The following is a 23,096-nucleotide window of genomic DNA, read 5'->3' as shown; positions in this document are numbered from 1 at the left end:
ATCAGTCAATACCACAACCATTACATAGAACATCATTGATTGGATGTACTAAATGCTAGCCTTGATGACAATTGATCACAATGAACCCTGCTCACAAAGGAGTCCGGTACACTAATTGAGGAGCCAGTGTTAAATAGAATAATAAATATAGGAGGAGGAGGATGGGAGAGGAGAAATGTTAAGATCCTTCCCATCTGTACAGCAACAATAAAATAGCAATGAGCCAGGAAGGCCTCTTTCTCTACCGTATGTCCACTAATTTCTAAGCCAACTTTTCCAAAATCAAATGAACCTGTGAATGCCTCAAAGACCATCTCCACAATCTGCACCACAGCTGGGAAAAATGTTCAAAAAAACCTGAGCAATGGGTATTTCACCTCAGCACAAACATTGCCAAAAGCAGATCCTGCAGAGAGGCTAAAAAACCTGGAGGTCCCACCTGTAATGCATCTGTGACCTATCTCTATTGGCTTACTTGAAATCAGGCCTCAAACTGCACACATAACCAAAACATGTTCCATAGAGTGCCTTGAGGTTAAAAACAAACAGCAGATGAAGAGCTGCCCAGGCTGCTTTTCTTGCTTTTGTTCAAGGCAGGCTGCACAAGGAAGAGTTTGCATAAAATGCTGGGTTGTGGAATTCAGCACTAACTGCTCACTGTTCTTACTACAGCTTAAGGAAATCTGTGTAGGTAGAATATAAGTTCAGAACATCTGCCTCATTATCCTGAAAAACATGTTTTCTTCTGACAGTGTCCCCAGCCCCTGGTCAGGAACAATGTCAAGGTACTGGGTTAAAACTTAAACAGGGGAAGTTTAGGTTGGCTATAAGAAGGAAATTCTTTCCTGTTAGGGTGGTGAGGCACTGGGATGGGTTGCCCAGGGAGGTTCTGAATGCTCCATCCCTGGCAGTGTTCAAGGCCAGGTTGGATGAGGCCTTGGGTGATATGATTTAGCATAAGGTGTCCCTGCCCCACGGCAGGGGAGGTTGGAACTAGATGATCTTAAGGTCCTTTCCAACCCTAACGATTCTATGATTCTATAGGGAAGAGGCAGCCTGGGGAAACTGCACAGAACACAGGCTGCTGAAACTTAGAACAAGCACATGCTTTGCTGGTGGTACACCATGACTGATAATCAAAGATCCTGTGTTTGGGATATACGGAGTTATTTCTACGTTTTCATGTTTTCCTGGAAATGTAGGAGAAATGAAAGATTAATTCCTCGGAATTAGGCAACCCTGCAAGGGAGAGATCGCTACCGCTAACTAGGTGCCACTAGATGGCATGCTGCTCACATTTCTCGTCCTGCATGGATGTAGAATTACTGAAACGCATCTTAAAAAACAGCGAGTCAAGAAAAAGATGGGTCTGCCAATAACGTAAAGCAGGTCAGCAGAAGTTGGAGAGAGAAGAGCATTTCAGACATTCCCAAAGATAAGACATAGCTGTAGAAAAAAACATTTGGAGTCAAGAGAATTAGGGAATCCAGCAACAGTTAACATCACTTAGATGATTCATATGTAGGTATCAGAAAGCAGCACCAAGTTACAAAGCAAGGCTGTGCTTTACAGTGTAGGTCTCCCCTACACTGATTAGCCATATCTGAAGGCCCTCATATTTCTTTTGGAGAAGAGGCCACCCAGTCAATTAAAAGTGCAAGGCCCATTGGGTAAGGATCTGAAAGGAAGACACGTTAAGTGGTAAACAGTAGTTTGTCATCTTGAAGAAGACAGAGCCACAGGCTTCTCTAAGATGGTGATGCAACTTGTCTGTGTAGCTTGCACAGCTAGAAAACAAATAAATAAATAAGCCCAAAAGCATTACTTACGCTGACAGATTGGGTTTTTTTTAAGTTTCAGCTTGTTTTTTTGAGTGCCTGATCCACTGAAATATTCATTCTCTTCCATCCAAGCCTATCACTTGGCACAAATTATCCAGAAATAATTACAACAGAGGATAACAGAGGTCAGGTCACAGGTTTTCTTTAATTTGTGTGATGCATACAAACAGACACAGTAAGGAATACAGCAAAATAAGAAGACACAGTACAAAAGATAAGATGTGTTTTGCTATGACATTGTCCTTGGCTGCAACTAGTTTATCCCACTGTCACACACACAGGCATCAGGGATGCTGTTCTGCTGTTTGTCAGTGGGACCCTGGAAAGTCTGTGTGAAAATCAGTGCGGGGGGAGGGATAAGAGAAAACTGGGATCTGGCAGAAGTTGTAGTATTACAGAAACCTTTTTTGGGTGAAATAGAGTTGCCCCTTTCAGGATGCTTGGCATGCACAGAATCTGCTCCACCATGGTTCCCTAGGTGAGACAACCTGCCTGGATGGTACCACACAGCTGATAAGCCACGTGACAGTTGTCAAAAGGGAAATATAAGAGATGCCTGTTGCTGAGTCAGCAACTATGGCAAAATCACTTTCCTTAAGTGAACCTTGCTCATTATGATGTTGTTGTAATAGTAACACACACCTCCACCCCAAAGTTACCCACCTCCAAGGTATGACCACCCCTCTCTGAGCACACACTTTATATATTTCATTGGCTATATCTTTAAAAGTGAGAGAATTTTACACCAATCAATAGTAAAAGAATGGATGACTACAGTCACTCAAGCTCCACCTGAAAGTGAAGTATAGATGTATAGAAGAGGGGAGGAGCTGGAGAAGACTCCATTGTAACCTCTGGGATCAGTTGACATGCTGAACCTGTCTTCTGCCCCACAGGGACACCTCTTGGGCAAGAACTTTATATTATGCGTGTTGAATGACTAACTCACACTAGCTAGCGATTATAGTCTGGTTGTGTATCAATTCAAGCTTGTTTTTGCAGACAGTATCTTATCACCAGCAATCTCTGAACCTTATCTTCTCACAAACTTGTGTTTTGTATAAATCTCCAGCTGAAGTCCCTTTTGTATGAGTCTCCAGAGACTTGAATAATTGTAATAAGGGATTTAACTGGGGGATGCTGTCAGTGCACGTCTCTGAACAGGTTGGTTGAATCACACTCCAATTTGGTGGGCTGTAAAGTGAGGTCCCCTTAATGAGGCACTGGATGGGCCAGTCAGACACAAGAGTCCCAACTTTCTTAGGAAACTGTGAGGCTGGTCAAATGTAAAGGGTTTGAGGACACCCCCCTTGCAACATGACAGTAAAACTGATTGGCATGCGGGACAAATTTAGACATGGAGGTGCAAGCACTACACAATCCTTTTAGACATAAGCCATTGACTAGGATTGAATCCAGATGCACCTCTGGTATCTGAGGATCAGCTGGAAAGCAAGGGGGTCCTTCTTGAACCTCCTGTGTGGGAGGGTCTCTCTAACACATCCTGTCCACTGTCGTAGGCAACCACCAGTTCCACCCCAGCTTCCATCCCTGTGACATGGAGGGTGAAGTCAGTGACTGCCTCTTTCCCTTTGACATCCAACACTTCTTTTCAACTTGTAATTTGGAAAACATATTTTGGTGAACTGCTTGATGTCCTAATATCTTCTAAAATCAGGAGAGCTGCCTCTACAGCACAACACTGACTGTGGCTCACAGGAAAACCACCAATCCAGGCATAGAAGTGGTTTATTACAACTTCAGAAGTTACTGTTTAAGCCTTCAGTGTAATGCAAAGATTTAAAAAAGGTAGTTTAATGAATCTCATAATTTATTCCAGACTCTTCTCATTCAACATCAGTGAGAATTTTACTAATATACTGTAAATCTTCCTACTTACATAAATGATATCTTTGTTTAATACAAAATATTAGCTCTTTATGGTTTCCCTGCTGTGTCATTTGCAAAGTATCTTACAGGGACAGAAAGAGAACATGTCAGGTTTAATGTAAAAAATAGCCCATTTTCTGGTAGAGATTAAGTAATTTAAGAAATGAGATAAAATAAATACCATTTAACAAACATTTCCATTTCCCACAGATCCATTTTCTATTACCAACTGGCAGTATTTTTTCTGTTGCTCTTCCTTGAAAGACTCTTTGACCTTTTTCCTTTTCAGTCCCCCATCCCTGAAAGATACAGAAAAGAAACAGCCTTGAGCTCACTTCAGGGTGAAAAAGGCAGAAAAACATTACACTATTTAGACTACATAGTCAAAGCAGTTTTCACCCCAAATGTTGGCTTTTGCAATACAATGCTAAATGATTTGTACTGTAAAGATGTACACAACACAAGCAATGCCTTGCCTTTAACCTCATATTTAACAAGCAAATAATTTCTTTTCACCAAATACTACCTCCCGGCTACATTCACCTGTCAGATCCATTTCTCTTTTTATACTTTATTATTCTATTTATCCTAGTGAAATTGCTCAAGGAATAAAGTAGTATTTTCTGATTCAAAGTCATGAAGGATGATGGACTAAAGTGCAAGCAAAGCAAATTTGGAAGAATTTTTAAAGGATTCCAAGCTAACATTTCAGAACACCTAAAAATGCTTTAAACCCAACCTCAAAGGTGTTGCTTCTTACCAAGGAAGAACAGACATTCCTGCTCGAGCAGCAATGACAGCCTTGACTCTGTTGGCAAAGCGAACAGCATCTTCTTCTTCCTGACAAAGAATGAATTACTTGCTTTGCAACTGAAACATTTCCTGTGTGTCTTACTTATAAGGATACTTCTTGTTAGACAGCAGGCACTTGGGCTCATGCCAGGCCCTCAAGCCAAATGTGACCTGCAGGGCAGTTCCAGATGGTCCTAGGGAAAACTGCCTGCTTTGCTACCATTTGATGCCAAAAAGAACTAAGGCTCTGTTTTCTGGGGCAGTCTCAAACAATACACAGCATGAGGTCATAGGTCTGTCCAGAACTGGAAATACATCTGCTCCCAGTACTTCAGCTGTGGGGTAAAGCTGCTGGCAAAAGATAAGCTGGGTATTCTGCAGGGCTGAGAAACAAGGAAGTAAAAGGAAGCTGTGCAGATGAAGGTAGTGTGGGGAGACATGGCAAAAGCACCCCCGTATGGAGTGAGGAGAAGGCCTGAATCTATGTGTTACTTGTGGAGTAAAAAAGGGAGGTCTGTGCCAGGCTGAGGGGGACTACTCCTGCAGCATAAAACCACATTTGAACATCTCTTTTAGTCTCTGCAAGCAGAGGAAAGCAAGGCAGCTGCACCCAAGTAAAGATGCTGTTTGGGAGCAATAGGGAGCATGATGCAGAAATGTCTGAATACCTACAAGAGTAATTTTTACTTGAAGATAATTAACCCAAATAAATCTGTGCTCACTTAATTTTCAGACCACAGTGTTGCTTTCTGGCCTTTATCCATTAAGCCGTCAATAAAGGCTTGCAAACATAATGCCAACACACCATGCGTAGTAATGCAGACTTCCCCCCAGACAACATTTTATGAGCATTTTCAAAGCATGTGACAACGTAAGTACCTCTTTGACCATTGGTGGCAGGTACCACACATTACAGACAATAGCCCAGCTGGTAAGCATATTAAAAATATAGGTCATCATGGAATGCTTTGTGCTGTTCCAGAATGCATCTCCAAAGCGGGGGTCATACTGAAAAACAAGAATAAGCAAAAGGGCATGATCTGCTACCTTAGTTTAAATCACATAAGCTGCTTTTTTTTGGCCACAAAGTAACACTTCAACTTGTTAAATTAGGGGCAAATAACACCTCCAAAAAGCAGCAGTAAATTCAAATCCACATTTCAGGATTCATTACAAGTTTTTAAGTTGACCTCCACAAGCAGCACAGACCACAAACTGTGACAGACACACTGAAAAAATCTCAACAGATCTATTAAAAATGTAAAGACTTGTTATCTACAGATATGTTGAATACAAAGGTTTCCTTGGTAATGCTCACACCGGTTTTAACAATTTCCATGAGAATTTCCATAAGAAACGCAACATTACAGTTGCAGAAAAAGCAACTAAGGTATCTAGAGCTAGGTTTACTCAGAAAGCTTTGGAAGTGCCAAGAAAAGAGTCTTCATACCCAAAGCACACAAGACCAAGAAGCTCTAGGACAGAAAGAACAGGCTGAGCTGAACATGCAGCACAGCAATTGCAACTGTGCTTTTCAGGTTCCTCCTAGCCAGCTGTAAAGACACTCAGCAAAACATTTTCCATACTGTACTGAACTGCAAGACACTGCTCAAATGAAAAGAGTCTGTTTTCTCAGGGCTTATTCAGTACCTTATTCACACAGAACAACCCCTTTTTAAGGTTTACACATGAACAGCTTCTCTGACATGAGAAGCTTCTGCTAATAGTCCTGCCATGTTTGGAAAACTGCAGATACGTTACCTTGATTGCTACCGGATGGATGGTTCCTCCTACCTCAAAGCTTCCCTTCTTAAACATCATTACTGATGTGTTGTTTATGCAGGTACCTGGCCAGAATTAAAACAGATTAAAAGTTGAATCTACTCAAAGAATAGTATCAGCGAATGAATCCTAAAAGCTGTCCTCACGGAGACCTAAGTTGCTAGAGGAGAAATAAGCTTTAGTTCTGAAACATAATCCCAGGGCCTATTCTCTCTTCCATACTATAAACTAAAGAAAATAGACTGTCAAAAAGCTGTTGTAAAGTAATAGAATCTGACTTCTAATATCTCACAAGAGCTAATTAATTCTACAGACTAAAACCAACTAAACACCTCACTTATAAAGACTGGGTATAATAAACTGCACTCAGTGGCAAAAAGTAAGAAGAGCAATAAAATCAATATAGTTGTTTCCTACCTTCTGGGAAAATTAAAATGGGTAATTTGGCCTTATCTGCAATGTGTTCTCTAATTCTGTGGAGAGAAAATAAAATCTCAGTGTACACTTCATATTTTTATTTGGCCAAGAACCTAAACACCCATTACCTCTTACTTAGGACAAGAAAAGCCTTGCCCAATTGCTCTTTGCTACCCTAGCCTCAGCCAAGATATACGTTAGTTTCAAGTCTTTATCTCAAGGTTCTCTCTTGCTAACTGCAAACACAGGTTTTTTACAAAACTACCATTTTAACCCAGTTATCATGAAGCCAGAGAATGGTGGTACTTGAATCATGTAAAAATCACTTCCTTATCTTTGACAGGTTTCAGCTATGAACACAGTCAAATTCTTCTTTGGACTGACATATATGCCATATTTCACATTTTGTATGTATCTAATGATTCTCTGCACATAGCGGAAATATGCCACTATTTTCCCATATTTTCTGCATCACTTAAAACCCTATTACCCCTAAGCAGGTTACTGACATACAAAATCTGTCATTTTCCTGTCTTTTCTCCTATGACTCAAGAGCATGCAGTTCTCCTCCAATCTGCATTAAAGAACAAAACCAAAACATCAGATATCAAAAAGAAAAAAAGCATCTGGGGACCCTCTCCATTTTTCTAAGGACAAACTGTCACAGACATTTACTTAACGTTGGCTGCATTGCACTCTACTGCATGAAGATTTAGGATGTCTAAGAACAGTCTCTGTGAGCACCTGAGAATGTAAGAATTGCCATGCTGTCAATCCTGTTCATGTCCTTAAAGTCCAACAAGCTGTCTCTGCCAAGAATCAGTATTTCAGGCCTGGATAGCAGTATAAGCACTAAACAGACTACACTTTTCCAGGGTGGTCTTCCAGCTTCTAGCAGTGAGATGGTAGCACCAGCCTCCTGGGTTTTGTTTGGTTTGGGTTTTTTTTTGCTACAGTCAGCCTCCTTTTACCCTTTATTCACAGGAGATATAACCATCTTCAGTGTTCATAGCTGATGAAAAATGTAGCATGACCTGGGAAGCAGGTGTACTGACAGAATTCCCATTTCTGTCCTGACATTCCTCAATCCTGCCTGTGGCAGACAAGGCAACTGTGGCAATGTGGAAATTCCCAAAGGTTACGGGGCAAGCAATCAGAAGTTCAGCAGATCCTTGCTACACCCTGCACCTTCATTGATGGCACAGTTCCAAACCTTACACTGATGACAACCTACAGCTGCCCACCAAAAGGAGAAGCAGGATGAAAACAGCCTCAAGCTTGGACCTCACCATTAAGAGGCCTGACAGGACAATTAAGCAAACAAGCAACACCTCACTACCTTACTTTTTCCTCACCAGATGACGGTCTTTCATTTCTGAGCGTTCAAACAAAACATGCTGAGTGGCTTGCATGCAAGATTTTTGAATAAGTCCCAAAAACCCTCCATGTGTCTGGCCAACCTGCAAGCCCAAAAGGAACTGGTTACTATGCATAACTACTACACATAAATGATAAAATTCTGAACACAAATGCATCAGTTTCTAAGCTCATTCACAAATTATACCAATCTTTTTGCTCAAAAGTGTTCACGCACTTGCCTGTGTCTATTATTTTGTAGCCCAGAATGCTAGTTTGAATGCTATCAAATCCGACTCTTTCCACCAGTAGGTTTATCCTCTTACCCAACACTACATCTAAGGGCATACCAACATTACCAATATTTACCAACTCTCTTGTTCGTACCAGGGAATAGCATCCATCACTGGCCAGGATTAGAACATCTAATGGAGATGTGTGGTTGGCTACACAGATGCCACCTTCCTGTGGTCGGTTTTCTCTGCAGTGACAGCCACAAAAGTAATTACTTAATGTTTATTCTGCAGACTACAGGCTACACCTATTAGGTGACCCATCCAGTGAGCGTACATCCACAACTGAGACTCTCACTGACAAAAGTATTTCATGCATACAGCCTATCTGCAGATCCATAGGAAGTAGAAGGACAAAAACATTTTAAAATACTAAACATTAGTATAATACATACTAAAACTTCTGGGAGTTCATTACAGCAGATAAATCATTTTTCCTTGTACTTTCAAGGGTCCTTTCATATTTCAGTAGTTTTGGTATTTCACCAAAACCAGTTTCCTTTTAGCTGAGGATACAAGACTTCATTTGTATAGGCATTTTAGGTGCATAAATTAACACTCAGAGGCATATATCAAAGAATAGCTGGACACTAAAACTCTAAAAGCAAAGACACTAGAGCATGTTTTTTCTTGCTTTCTAAAGCATAAACAAAAAAATACTTCAGAAGCCCCCATTACATAAAGCTCCATCACTAAGCAAGCAAGATATTACAAAAACTTCCTGAAATACCATCCATAACCCACTTTAGGAGAAGCATGAAGAACTAGTTACCAAAAAAATTGTCTGATAGGACACCTGAATATGATGATGTTCTTGCATGTGATTATAACGCATGGATGGCAAGCATTGAGAAAAATGTCTAAGTGTATGTTTAATTGAGAACATAGTACTACTTCACCTTCACATACTCTGCCAACACACAACAGAAAACACAGTAGTGCATGCAAACACCTTGACAGAGTCTTGATGATCCACAGTTTCTTGGATCAAGTTGTACCTTCAGAGCATCTGTGCAGTAATGGAATAAGAATCCCACTCTGCAACTTGAGACATTGAGTACTGTCAGAAATCAATACCCACCCAACAAGAGGAGGGTGGCACCACTCACCTGTTGTGGAAATGAACAAGTCCACTCAGGCATCGGATACCTAATGTGGCACATATCATCTGAACCTGGTTGGCCAGCCAGTGTTTAACTCTGAAAGAAATGAAATGAACATACATTTCCACATCTATGTAGTCATTCACAGAACATTATAATGTAAACTCCCCAAATTATTCCCAATAGCTGTGATTAGAAAGACCATACTAAGATTCACTGCACTAACAATGCCATGCAAGAGAAGCTTATCAGGTATCAAAGATATTCTTGTTCCAGTCTTCTACTGTAATCTATTCAAAGCGCACAAGATTCGAAGCAGAGAAGATAATAGTCAGGAGTTTGTTTTATAGATTTTCTTTGGAAATAACCACTATTGACTCATTCATTAACATTACTTTAATAGAAAAATATTTAGCTGATGAATCACATATGCATTTTTTGCACTGACAGGACATAACAATCTCATAGGACTAATACAGAATTGCTCAGGACAGATGATTTACTTGCCCTATTATGACTCAAGTAGAGCATACTCTGTTTTCCACTCTAAGACATGCTTCCAGCAGTATCTATCTGGCTTCCATTGCATGTCCACTTCCAGATGCCATTGCCATACTCTCTCTGGTAGTGCTCTATGAGTTTACAGTGGAGAAAAAGTCACCCCATGATTGTCCACATTAATCCTCTGGACTCAAGCAGATTTAAATTTCAACACAGTAATCAAAATCTTTAAAGAAATAAAAAAGGAATGGAAAGAGCCCTCAGAAAATACCTACCTCCCATTAGGAAACTGTCCTACTACTGTAGTGGCTGATATTAGCAAGAGGATGGTGAAAACAGCCAAGCAGATGCTACAAAGGAAAATAATCTTAATTAAATGCCAAGAAGGAAAATTGGAAGAGCAATCAAGAAAATATGTTCTTTAACCCTTTGATCCATTTCACAATGCTTCCTTCTGTCACTAATACCATCTAAATAGCAATAAAAAGCAGCTAAGGCCAACAGGATAATACGAGCATATGTTTTCCTGCAATTAATTCCGCACTGAGTACACAAAACCTCATGCTGCCTGCAGTCTATCTTCCAAAAAGCATCACACCCTGATCTGAAGCTCTCATGTGGTAAAGAAGCCATCGTGTTCAAAGAGGATGGTGAGTAGTGGCTGGTGTTCTTTAATGCAGATAAGATTTCTCTGTGCCAAAAGGCACGGTTCATTTCAATTTTTTAAACCTATCCAGAAATTTCAGAACATGCTTCCACTCCAAGCAGTAAGGTACTATATAATCACAAAAATTAAATAACATTGATTACTAATGACTGAGCAAACCCAATATTGAAGCCATTTCTACATAAATGTTGTCTTTTTAAGCTGCATATGTAAATGGAAGCAGGATACGTGCTCTGCTATGTGATTGACTGGTATGATTTAAACATTCCGTCCTTCCAAAGGAATAAGACATTTTAAAAGCACTTGCTCTTCACAAGAACAGATGAATTTTTTTAACTGTGATTCTTGTAACCGTTGGGTCAATACGATAAAGGCTGGGTTTTGCTTAATAGACAATTTTAAAAGTTTGAAAATCTAATACATTCTATATAGATGTCTCTCCATCCAGCCCTGTGCTTCCTGAACATTGCCTTTGTTTCACATCCCAAGTGTTCAGCATACAGAGACTGATCCTTTCAGCAGAAACAGTTGTTCCTTTACATAACAAAAAGATCTCCAGATCATTTCTATGCATATCAGGATTTTAAAACCAAATTAATTACTAACATCCTGAACATGAGAAATGTGCATCTTCATCACCTTTTTTTCTTTTAGGGATATTTGAGTTTTGATGGCGTCTTGGAAAATAAAGTCCTGCCAGGTTCTTCATTCTGCACTAGTCAATAGTGTATTATTTCACATCTTTTGTAAAAAGCAACATGAAAAACAGATCCCAGCGAATTACATCTGGCTTACCGAAAGGGCATCAGGAGGCAATACCGAATTAAGATCCCAATGACCCACACAACAGTCAGCTGCCAGCTGACATGGTGCAAGTTAGCATTGGTTCTGCTGAGGAGATTCCAGGACACCAGTTCCTCAGAGGAGAACCGCTGGGTGACTTCATCTTCTGCAATTGCCTCACACCCCTTCTTGAAGAAGTATATAACATCAGCAAGGTTGAAGCACCCTCCACGCTGGCCAGCAAGCTCCTCTTCCATGGAGGTTTTCTCTCTCTGGATGATCCCTGCATGAAGAAATGAGTCTTCCTTTGACACAGTGGAATGGACAGTATGGATTCCAAAGAGAGTAAAATACATGTGCTTTTTAGAAATAGCTCTCCTCCTACTCCAAGCACTATAATTTCATCATTATGTCTCATTTATGTACTGGCATTTAATCCCAGAAGTCACTTCTCTAATGCCAGGCCATATAATACCACTAAATGATTGAAGAAAGGCAAAGAGCATTCAGAGCAAGCTTCAAATAAAACCTTGGCCACAGTACCTACAACATGTATGTACACACCTAGAAATGGCAACAGTGTACTGCCAAGACTGCAGAGTCCTCCTGGTGCCTTGACTCAGCTCCAGGCAGTGTTTGTATAGTTGTTGTTATTGCTGCTATTTAGTTTTACTTTTTTTCCCAGTTGTTGCAAACACCTTCCTCTGATGTTTTTCTCTCTCCCCCAACCCTTTTTCCTTTAGAGTCACTTCACTATAAAGAAACTTCTAAGTGTCTAGATTCCCCCCCCCGCCCCGAGTTACACATTGTGTAACGTAGAAGCATTGTGTACATTTAAATTATCTTAACATACTAGCCCCCATCACAATCATAAACTTTCATCCGGCTGCACTTCAGTCAAACCTTCAATGTCCAAGAAATCATCAGACCTAAGTTCACTAGCTGAGAACCCAAGCAGCCTACATGACTAAACATGGCACTACAAGTAAAAGGATCACTATGAGAACTTAGCCCAGTCCCCTTTGGTCAAAGAAGAAAGGAAAAGTAGTTAGGAAGAAAAAAATTACTACTCTCTCAGACTTTATTCCCATGCCTAGAGAAGGATGCAAATTGTAACTGATCTGTGGGATGGTTAGCTTCTTTACTTGACAGACCCCACCTTTTTGCATGCTAGAAGTTACAAGAAGCATGAGAGAATCCATACACACCAACATCAAAGGCAAAGAATACTCATTCCTCCTAATGTTGTAGAGAGAGAGCGAGCTGATTGAGTCAAGTACTAAATACTCATGAGAACAAGGACAGCTTCTCAAATGCTTATCAGTAACATCTTTCTATACCTACACTAGTCTGTAACACTTTTAGTCAGAAGACTCACCCATTCACCAATTACCTTGCTTATAATGTACTTAAAATCTCTTTTGTAGGTTTGTTACTTCGGAAGTTATTTGCCCATCAAACTCTATTTTCACCATTCCAGTTTTCTTACTTAAAAAACATCAGATGCATATTTATATTCCTGTTTACTCTTTTCTAGGTAAGATTTTAAAATAGTTTCCTTTGAACAAGATGAATAGTGCTGTGTCACCTTCAGTCAGAGATCTTACCAGTGGAGATTAAATTTTCAAGTGCCATCGCCTTCTGCTTTTTTACTCCCTCCTCGATCTGCAGGGTGGCCCACTGTTCCCAAAACAAGAAAGGCAGATGTTGATGGTTTTCATTTCATTATTTCCAGACATTCTATAATTACCTTAGGTGAATTGTCTGAGCCTCTTTTATTGAAGCCAGTTCTTAGATTTTCAGCACAGACTACCCTGCATGACTCCTTTTCATTTGTTACATAGATTTTGCCATTTGCAGGAAAAATGGTGTAGCACAAGCAGGTAGGTTTTTTTCCCTGGGCCCCACAAATTACTGAGCTACCTAAGAGACTCTGTGAGATCCTTGGGTCCAAACCTCTCTTTTCCCCAGTTACCTTCGGGCAACAGAATGATGAGAAATGCTATCACTGACATTACAGACATGCCGGAAAAAATAGATTTAAAAAATAACTTTGAATAATAAAAGAAGATTACCTCAGTTTTAGGGCATTCATGCAGTTTCTGTTAACAGAAAACAGAGGAGAGCATTTCGTATCCATAGCATTTCTGAAGTAGCTTTCACCTTTCCCTGTCTTTTACCTTTCTGAGTTAAAACAAGTTTCTCCTCCCTGTGGAGAGTAGCATAAAACTCCTCCATTAGCAAAATCAAATATACCAATATGACTAATTTTTGAAGTTTTCATAGTTTGGAATATTTTCATCATAATTATATAGACATAAATAGTAGCTCTCATGAGTACTAGATATTCCTGTATTCCTGCTATTAAGGCTTCCCACCTACAACAGATAAGGACATATCTGTTTGTTTCAGGATAAACTCTTGCTAAACAGTTTATTCGCTCTTACTGACATGCGCAGCCACTGAAGTTACCATGAAGCTTGACCTCAAATAGTCATCACCACATTACAACATGCTGCATATGCTAACACCAACTAGCTTTTTTGCCATCATTAGGTTTCACATGCTTTCTACCATCTCCTTCTGTAGCTATTGAAGTTTAAGTCAGTAATAAAAACGGATATTTTATCATGGCATAAATAAGATATTACCGTTACCCTTAGCTGACTTTTTTTTTACCTGCCATTTTAAAAGAAAATTAAAAAAAAAGAGTAAGCAGAATAGGTAGTGATGTGGTATTTTAAGCTTCATGCAAACTATCTACTACAGCACCATATTGAAAACAACACAAAAAACCCCACCACCAAACAAACACCACAGATCTTCGCCTTGTCTATAGTTTCCAACTGTTCCCTAGGAAAGGCAAACCATATGCCATCTCTCAGTATTTTGCAACACATGGAGAGTCATTCAGAACTGGGGAGTCAGAAGATGTCATGAAAACAGCAGCCCACACACTGAGATAAGAAAGAATATATGGCAGAGGAACAAGAATGTTGCAAAAGAGAGTAAAGGCAGACATGAGGCAAACCTAACCTCTTTATAATGCACTGTTGTCCCTCAACCCTTTCCCAATATCCTCTAGGAGAGTTGTATGACATGAGGGAGGAATAAAATAAAAATCATCTAGGTTGACAAATAAAGCCTTTTGCCTTACTCTCTACTTTGCGTTCCCTTGTCTACCACTCTTATCTTGCTCATCAGGGTCCTCCTACATGATTATGCACCTGCCAGTTGGCAAGTACCTCCAGAAATTAATTTGTTCATACTGTCTCAAACAATTTGGAATACATCAAGGAGGCTGGCTTTTGAATCCCAGGTAGAAAAGGGTGATAATCACTGACTGCTGACTCACCAAATGTATTCTAACTAATTCAAATGAGCAAGACAAGTCAAAACCAACAAAAATTTATAAAGTTCACAAATAAAAGCTCCTGCTTTGTAGCACAGAGAAACTGGGACAAAAGTGCCAGTGTATAATTAAATAGTCAGCCAAGCAGAGGACAAAGTAGATAAGAGCTTTCAACAGGTGAATGCTTACACAAAGCTTGTTTGCTTGGAGGAGAGCTGGCTAAGACAGCATATAACAAAAGTCTGCAAATCTGGACTGGCACAAAGCAGGTGCATAAGGAGCAGTTAACATTTTCTCTTCTAGTACAAGAACTGGGGAGCACCATAGGAAAGTGTTGGGCAGAATATATAAGCAAGAAAAAGGTACTATCTTTCCACAAAACACAAGTTATGGAGCGCATTGTCCAGGACATATTGCCAGAGATCACCTGAAATGGGAAGAGTTACATAAAAACTCAGATGAAAATCATCACGGGACACAAAACTCTCCAAATCCATGAACTGGCACTGGCGGCTGAAGTAACAAGCAGCTGGGAGGGCATTCCTGGCAATAGGACTGTACAATCATGCAGCTCTTAGGCTTTTCATCAAGCAATTGAGTTGACGCCTGTCAAAGCCAGGCTGCCCATCTGGGTCAAACTCCGCACTGACCCGGCAGAGCAGCTTCTATGCTGTTCTGCATTTGGTAGCATCTGTATGTTCAATTTGTTTTTAAAAATGAAATAAGGCTTTGTGATCACCTTTGTTTTGCACAGTATTGAGACACAGCTGTCATGCTGGTCTTTGTTGCAAAACAGTAATGAAAGGATGTTTTAAATACCTTACAAAAACAGAGATGTTGCAACTAACACAGAATTTAAGCATTAAATAGAGCAACTTAATTTCCTAAGTTTGCTGACCGAATGAGAACTCAGGTGCTGTGCTTTTCTCCTTCCCATTTCTGAAGTGATAAGGACACAAGAAGTCCAAATATCCAATGAGTGATGCCAGCTGAAACTGTGAAGCCTTGGCAGCTTAATTTGAACAGTCCATTTGTTTGAGGCTTCCTGTAATTAAGTTCTGAACAAAATAAGGGTGCCAAATACTTCATTAAACTATTTTCTTCATAGGACATGACATGAAAAACTGTACAATATGGAATGTTCATTTTTTAAAATAGCATTTGTTTTTTCCTCCCATTTTCCTTTTAAGTACAGTTCAGTGTGTTGTTTGGTATTCCATTTTTCCATACTATATAATAATTCTTTTTTGCCTCTCTTCTTCTACATCCCACATTCTACTGCCTCTTCTCTCTCTTCTCACAGAGGTTTTTTCTAATCACTCATTACACTGGCATTTTTCAATCCTTTTCTTGGCTTTGTTCTCATGTGTGACAAAGGCCTTGGGGCAATTACTCCATTTAAAGTCTTCCTATACAAACAGAAAGTCAGTAAAAATCACCACCTAAGATCAAGCACTTAGGAGCTTTTCATCCAACAGTCTTTTGTGCCTGGTGTCATTTCTCCTCTCAGGTCCCAGATGAGAACCCAGATCAAATGATCTCTGTATGATACTGAATGTATGAGAGGAAGTGCAAGCAGTGTCTGTCCACAATCAAAGAGTGAAAAGCACTGACAAATCTCCTGGCCATTCTAGTGAGGGAAATGAAACAGGTTGAGAAGGGTCCCAAACATTTGTTTGAGATGGTTGTGATGCACTGGCTAGCTCAGGATAACCATGTATTTGAAAGCACAGCAGTGAGTTTCTTCCACTAGCTTAGATGTCTGCAACATGTGCCCATGCTGCAATGGGAGTTTACAGCATATTAGCTACCTCAGTGTACAAGTGAGCTATCAGCTCAAAGAAAATCCACAATTATTAGTTGGCTGATGTCTTTCCTACATGTGCGTATTTCTCACGGAACAACAATACTCCAACTGCCTACAGAAGCTCAGATCCCATGAAATTTCAGAAGATTCTGGGCACGTGGAGCTACAGCTGTTCAACATGTGCATTTGACTCTCCACAGGACTAAAAGATCATGGTGTAGATTTCATCCTAATAAACATATTTTCCTTTGCAGCTGCAGTGCTAAAGGGCTGGAATCATGTTCCTAGCACAGTTTTGCTAGTAGTGTCATTTCCACCAAACCTCATTACGGACAAGCAAATAAAAGCTTAGAGAAAACACATTATTTCACAATAAAAGCTTACAATCATATAGGAAAGAATAACCCTATAAGAAAACAAACTAAATTCTTTGTTATCATTTCCAGAAATATGTAATGGATAAAGGAAGGGTAATAATAGTAATTATGAGCTAGCAATTATTAAATTGAGAAATTACTGTCTTGGAGATCTTCTACTATCATACCATCCATATAACCTGAAAAATAAGCCCCCCAAAAGCCACAACATGAAAAAAAAAAACCCACGACAAACACAAAAGCCTCACAAAACCTAAAACCCCACAAATAAAAACAACCACCCCCCAATTTTCCAAACCTTAGGTCTTGCTTTTGTAAAAAAATTGGTTTGCTCTTAAGAAAAAAAACAACAAGAAACCAAAACAAAAACAAACAAACAAAACAAAACAAAAAGATATCTAGATTCCCCGATGGAACCTTAAGATCATCCAGTTCCAACCCTCCTGCCATGGACAGGGACACCTCACACTAGACCATGTCGCCCAAGGCTCTGTCCAACCTGGCCTTGAACACTGCCAGGGGTGGAGCATTCACAGCTTCCCTGGGCAACCCATTCCAGTGCCTCACCACCCTCACAGTAAAGAACTTCTTCCTTATATCTAACCTGAACTTCCCCTGTTTAGGTTTAAACCTATTACTCCTTGTTCTATCACTACAACATTACTATACATAGATTACCCAGTGTTTGCTCCAGTCACTGTTCACACTGCTAAAACACTTCTGTGAAGTCAGGAAATCAAAATTACTTATCATATGCCACCATTACTCATTGCTTAGTAATACATCTGCAAACTTGGACTTTATCCTAAAACACATGGAGCTCGTAGCAAATTCCGAAAGGGCTACAGCTATGCTTCCCTTGAAAACACAGGTTTGGAAAAAATATCTTTTGATTTTAAAAATACTTGATTTCAGCCTCTACTCTCATATTTTTCAAATTGACAAAACATGAGGAAAATAAAACATGTTTTCCCTCTGCCTCCTATTTTGCATAGTCATTTATAGCTCTAAGAAGCAAATAAAAAATGTAAGGTAAGAACTTTGGTACTAATTTTTTTAGTCTACATAATGGACTAAAATAACTGCAATGAAATGGAGAATCTGACATAGTGCTCAAGGATGGATTATCGATGGAACATCAAACAGTTGTTTGGTACTTCCTAGAACACTGACATTCCTGCAATATAGTAAGTAGTGTGTTAACACATGACTAAGCATCCGTGTTAGCATTTTGAGCTAGCTGTCCAGTAAGGCATCTTATTTCACCATTTAGGCTAACGACAGGAACCAAAGATGGTCTTTGTGCATTACCTCATTAGCAAGATCTCAGGTGACTATGCAACAGCTTAATTACTTCTTTTTTTTGATAAATTAATCCTCCACAGTGTGAACACAAAGTCTTCATGCTCATACCTTGTTAGAAAAACTGCAGAAAGAAAAACATTTAACATGCTTTTCCAAAGAGAAGTACCTGCCTACATAAAGTACCACTGAGTGGGTCACAAGTCCTTCAAAGCTGGAAAATACACAGGAGGAACAAAAATACAGGAATGATTTTCATGCCTGCCAACTGCAGCAGCAAAGCTGTCCAGCAACACCTCAGGTTTGTGTTTGATATGAGAGCGCCTGATGAAATCAATTCTAAATGCCACAAGCCTCTTAATCAGGGCACCAACAAGAACGTAATCAGCATAACACTGGCTGATCTAAAACACAAAAAAAAATTACATATAAAAGCCGATATTACATATAGCCACTGCAGGGACCCATTTCCCATTTCAGTATCAGAAAAAAAGTAACCCCGCAAGTTAACTGTCAGGTACACTATGCTAAATTAATCGGTATTGAGAGAGAGAGAGAATAATTATAAAACAGAAATAAGACAGAATTGGCAAGGTAAGACAATCATATTAAATATATCACATTGTTACAGACATGCTGTACTGCACAAATGAATGGCTCAAACAGCTTAATAATAGTGACAATACTAGCAATATGTTTTCTGCCACAAAACAGAAAGTATATTCACAAAAAGAAGGTTTATGCCAAAAAAAGACAATATTAATCAACTGGAAAATGGAAATATAACACTGTTCAATATGACGAATTCACAACATCTACTTTTGGCCACTGATGGATATGAAAAGTGAGACTTCAAAAATTAAATGTAGTTCTGGCTTAGTAAAAGCTCCAAAACACTTCTACTGATATCAGCAGAATCAGGATCTTAGCCATGACCTGTTCATCTCTAGAAAAATTACAGTTTTAGAAGGCTGCATTGATTCCTCAAGTATCACCAGCAGAACTTGTGACTGCTGGATGCCTCAGATTTTAACTGGAAGAAGCAAACACACAAAATTAGAATTCTTACCTACAACAGTATTCATTAATACCATGTCATTAAAATAACCCCAAAAAACACTGAAACTTATCTACATCTAAAATACATATTCTTATTACCAATCCTCATAAACTAATACATCTTTTTATTTATATTTGACTTGTCATGAAGTATTCTAGCCAGCTTTATCTAGAACCAATATAACATGGAATCTCTGCTTGACCCAAGCAGACTTCAAACTGGTACATGCTATAGCCTGATGCAAAATGAAAAGTACTTGTTATAACCTGGTGCATAACTAGATTAAAGACACCATTCAAAGAACCATCCTGTAAGTTAAAGCTGCAAACAAAACATCCAAATTAATGGAATTCTTTCTGCTGACTTTTATGGCATCCATGTCAAATGTACAGATTTTTGGTTTTTTATTAAACATGTCCTGAGGCAAACATACAACTTTTAAACCCAATTCTCAACTTACCTCAAACATTGTTATTAGAATTTTCACATAGAAATGAGCAATCCCCAGTGACACTCGAAATACTGAAGGCAACAAAACTAACGCCACAAACAAAATTGTCCAGATAAACAAAATCTTGCCCTCTGCAAAACCGTGGCCCTCTGTATTTTCTTCCATGTTTGCCCCTTCAAAATGCCAACCTGCTGCCTTCCTGACAATATGAGATCATCTGTAGTGGAGAATCCAGCAAGCTCCAAGAGACAAAGAAAACGTGAACATTCTAAGAGCCCAAGCTGCCTTTAGGAGAAGGCTGCTGCCCTCTGAAGCCTGACACCACAGAAGCTCTCAATGATAATGTAATTTCTAAACCCTGTCCCGCCCTAACTCCACCCACTTTTTAATTGATAAGCATTTATTCATCAGATATAATACATGGGAGAAGAAAGAAAAACCATAAGTAATATTATATGCCAAGTAATAAGGTACTGCCAATAAAGTAACTTGTCAATGTGTCAACTAGCTTTCACAAGGTGTCCTACCAGTGAATTACAATACAGAATTAAGTAGGTGTTGCTTTCAGATTGCCTAAAATCTTCTCTTCTAAAACTCATTCAATACACATGAAACACTTCTCAAACTAACATTTGCTCAAATCGGCGACTTATTTAGTCAGACTTTCTACTTCACGGCAAAACAGCTGCCTTGTTTTGGTATTTGACCAAAGGAACCAAACTGAAGCTTGAGGTGCAAGTCAGACTTTTTAATTTCATTTTAATATTTAAATTAACTATTTTATTTTAATAACACCTGTGTAATCAAGATGTAAATTTCATCAGGCAGGAATTGACAATACAATAAAACCTGTTCCCTCCACTGCTCTACAAGAAATTAGCCAAACTGTATTACAGGGTTACAAAATGCACTGTGGTGAAGTAACAAGTCACCCACCTTTATATCTATTTGATTACATAATACAAATACAATAGATAAGCAGGTGCCTCCTTCTATCCTATAAAATGCCAATAATTTCATTCAGTGTTTTTTTAGGAGACACATAGTTCAGCCAATTACACCAACCCCTCTTGTGCCTTTTTGTATGCATCACAGAAGAAACAAAGGTGAATAACTATCTCTGGAACCTAAGAGGAGCCAACCAGCTGCTCATTTACCACCTTATCACGGAATAAATTAACTAACCTTGGTGGCATAAGCATTTAGGGCATAACTTCCAAGATAGTGATATGCTACGAAAGATCCATGAAAGATCCACGTGATAGCCTACGAAAGGTCCATGAAATATCTTACCTTTGCACATGTTTATATTAGCATGTCTGTCTAAAGCCAGGGCTGTCCTTTTCAAATATCCCCATACCATTGTTTGCCTTGTGTTCTGGAGCAACCACAGTACATACACACTGGATTCCTTAGAAATGAAAGCAGACGCAAAGATCCTCTGCAGAAAGAGTAGCCAACATTCTCAAGTCAGTAACAGAAGCAGAGATAGCAGAGTGAGCTGCACCACCACTAAGTCCTCTAGTTTATACCATGTACCCAGGCACCAACAAGCAGGCTCTTGACATGTTGCAAGCTCACAGGATACCATGACGCGCTTCTTGTGCCATATACTGAGTCAAGTAGCTTTTGTACCTTCAGTTTTGCTGCTGAATACCATCCCTCAGGTCTCTGTAACTACACATCTTCTTCAGCAATCTGACTTCTCTTTTGCATTTTTTTTTTTCATTGCTTGCCTACTTTACCTTCCCTTCTGTTGCTGACCTGTTTCTGAGCCTTCTGTATGTTCTACAAAACCTCATGGGTTTGATTTTTAATTCTTTCTGCCTTCCCATTGCTTTTTCTCTCAACGGCAACTGCAAGCCCCTCTATCCCATTACACTTCTGCTGCCAGGCACACCATTACCCACTATTCCTCACCTTCCTCACCAAAAGGCTGTAGTTCTAGGCTTATCTAGGAACAATGTTTCATTGTGCAACAGCTTTACTCACCCATTTGTGTTTAGCTAACATTCCTTACATTCTCATTTCTGGTCTCTTCCTCGAGCAGCCTGCCCTGCTAACACGTTCCCTAGGGTGCCATAGAGTAGAAAGCTGGGTAAGTGGGTGTTGACCCTCTGGCACAAGGCAGCACATCTCTGAAGAGCTGCCTTCAGCCTCGGCACAGGGGACTGGTATGTGTGTCAGCTGGGCACTAAAAAACTTCGTAGGCGGGAGGGTGGAGGTAGTTTCTGGGATCTGATTTGAGGCAGGAAAGGTGGGTGAAGTGGAGCACACCAGGGAGGTGTAGTGACTGTGCTAATGAGACGCCTCAGCAATGAGCCTAAGCACACGAAAGAGGGATATTTCTCATAAGGAGAGAGGGAAAAACAGCCTTCTGTACCCTGGGAGAGAGGAAGGAGAGGTTCCTCTCCTGTATGAGGGAGAATGGTTTTCCATCCTGTGACACATTACCGTTTGCACTGCATGTCTAACCCATACAAAGTCACATTCCCTGCCACTCCAGCAGCACTCCAGGAGTTCAGTCTTGGTTAATTTTATGCCAAAAGTAGATGGCAAAGCTTATAAAATATCTTTCTGCTCTTGGGATCATGAGCATGGAAACAACTGAGCCAAATGGTCAAAGCAAGTCTACATCTTAACTCCAAAGCACTCAGGATTGCTATTAGAAGTAAATCTGGACTTGAAATGTATCTCTGCCCTGTATGAAGGTGATGCACTTGCTCTCAATGTGAAGAAGAAAGGAAATTCTTTATTTCTTCAGGCAGTTCATAACACTGCTTCCTCTTTTCCAGTCAGAAAGTTGGCATAGCTTTTTATGCTCCCACCACAATCACTAATTTATTTATTTATTTTATTATTATTATTTCAAAAGAACCACTGAAATGTACATGTTTGTCAGATTCCAGTATGGACAGACATGCATCCAACACCATGAACGTTGACTGAATAAATAGTTTGTGATGGCGCTACACAAAATTCCTCAGCACAGTAACTTCTTTAAGATTTAGCTCTGCCATCCACCAACTAAACAGAGCTTCTCCATGTCATTCCTCTACCCTTCTCGCATTTACCCCTCTTACCCATAGCCAGCCTGCTGTAATCATGTCTGTTTTGAAGCTGAAAGAGCTACTTGATCCAGACGTGTGAAGGTGTTGCAAATAATTCAAATAAACAGACAACAGAATGTAATTTTGATCATTTTTAAGATCCAGTAAGTAACAGCTGATGAATTTCTACCAAATAACTACACACAATTCTTTATGATGAAGTACCTTATATGTCAGGAAAAGTCACTAGACAATGTGCAAAACTGTCTTCA

At 39.6% G+C, this 23,096-nt stretch overlaps 1 protein-coding gene across 4 annotated transcripts; it reads right to left on the bottom strand.

Moving 5' to 3' along the window:
* Positions 1-1,046: 1,046 nt before the first annotated feature.
* On the bottom strand, positions 1,047-22,106 carry LOC133283480 (glycerol-3-phosphate acyltransferase 3-like). Of its 4 annotated transcripts, XM_061480270.1 has the most exons (13): positions 21,767-22,106; positions 13,033-13,105; positions 11,438-11,708; positions 10,251-10,325; positions 9,481-9,570; positions 8,466-8,559; positions 8,067-8,182; positions 6,723-6,778; positions 6,285-6,370; positions 5,403-5,531; positions 4,492-4,571; positions 3,913-4,030; positions 1,047-1,787 (listed from the first exon to the last, which is right to left on the bottom strand). In XM_061480270.1, the coding sequence occupies exons 1-12, from the start codon at positions 21,785-21,787 to the stop codon at positions 3,916-3,918; spliced, it is 1,206 nt and encodes a 401-aa protein (XP_061336254.1). In that variant the 5' UTR covers positions 21,788-22,106; the 3' UTR covers positions 1,047-1,787; positions 3,913-3,915. The 4 variants fall into 4 exon arrangements, with proteins under 4 accessions (XP_061336254.1, XP_061336243.1, XP_061336274.1 ...); XM_061480259.1 differs by lacking the exon at positions 1,047-1,787 and having other exon boundaries at positions 3,400-4,030; XM_061480290.1 differs by lacking the exons at positions 1,047-1,787; positions 21,767-22,106 and adding an exon at positions 19,784-20,123 and having other exon boundaries at positions 3,400-4,030.
* Between the last annotated feature and the right edge of the window lie 990 nt (positions 22,107-23,096).

This window comes from Pezoporus flaviventris, unplaced genomic scaffold (assembly GCF_033815535.1).
Source record: "Pezoporus flaviventris isolate CSIRO_AGI_PZ_B2104156 unplaced genomic scaffold, CSIRO_AGI_Pfla_v1 ptg000002l, whole genome shotgun sequence".
NCBI lineage: Eukaryota > Metazoa > Chordata > Aves > Psittaciformes > Psittacidae > Pezoporus > Pezoporus flaviventris.
Note: the sequence above shows the minus strand (reverse complement) of the source record. Positions and strands in the feature narration are given on the sequence as shown.

What these genes read in the sequence shown, in the direction of transcription:
- LOC133283480 (XM_061480290.1), bottom strand. Translation starts at nt 19,939, where the DNA reads ATGGAAGAAAATACAGAGGGCCACGGTTTTGCAGAGGGCAAGATTTTG. An exon ending in CTTGTTCATTTCCACAACAG is followed by an intron (nt 8,560 to 9,480) that starts GTGAGTGGTGCC and finishes CTGTCACTGCAG; the next exon opens with AGAAAACCGACCACAGGAAG. An exon ending in TCCATCCGGTAGCAATCAAG is followed by an intron (nt 5,532 to 6,284) that starts GTAACGTATCTG and finishes CTTGTTTTTCAG; the next exon opens with TATGACCCCCGCTTTGGAGA.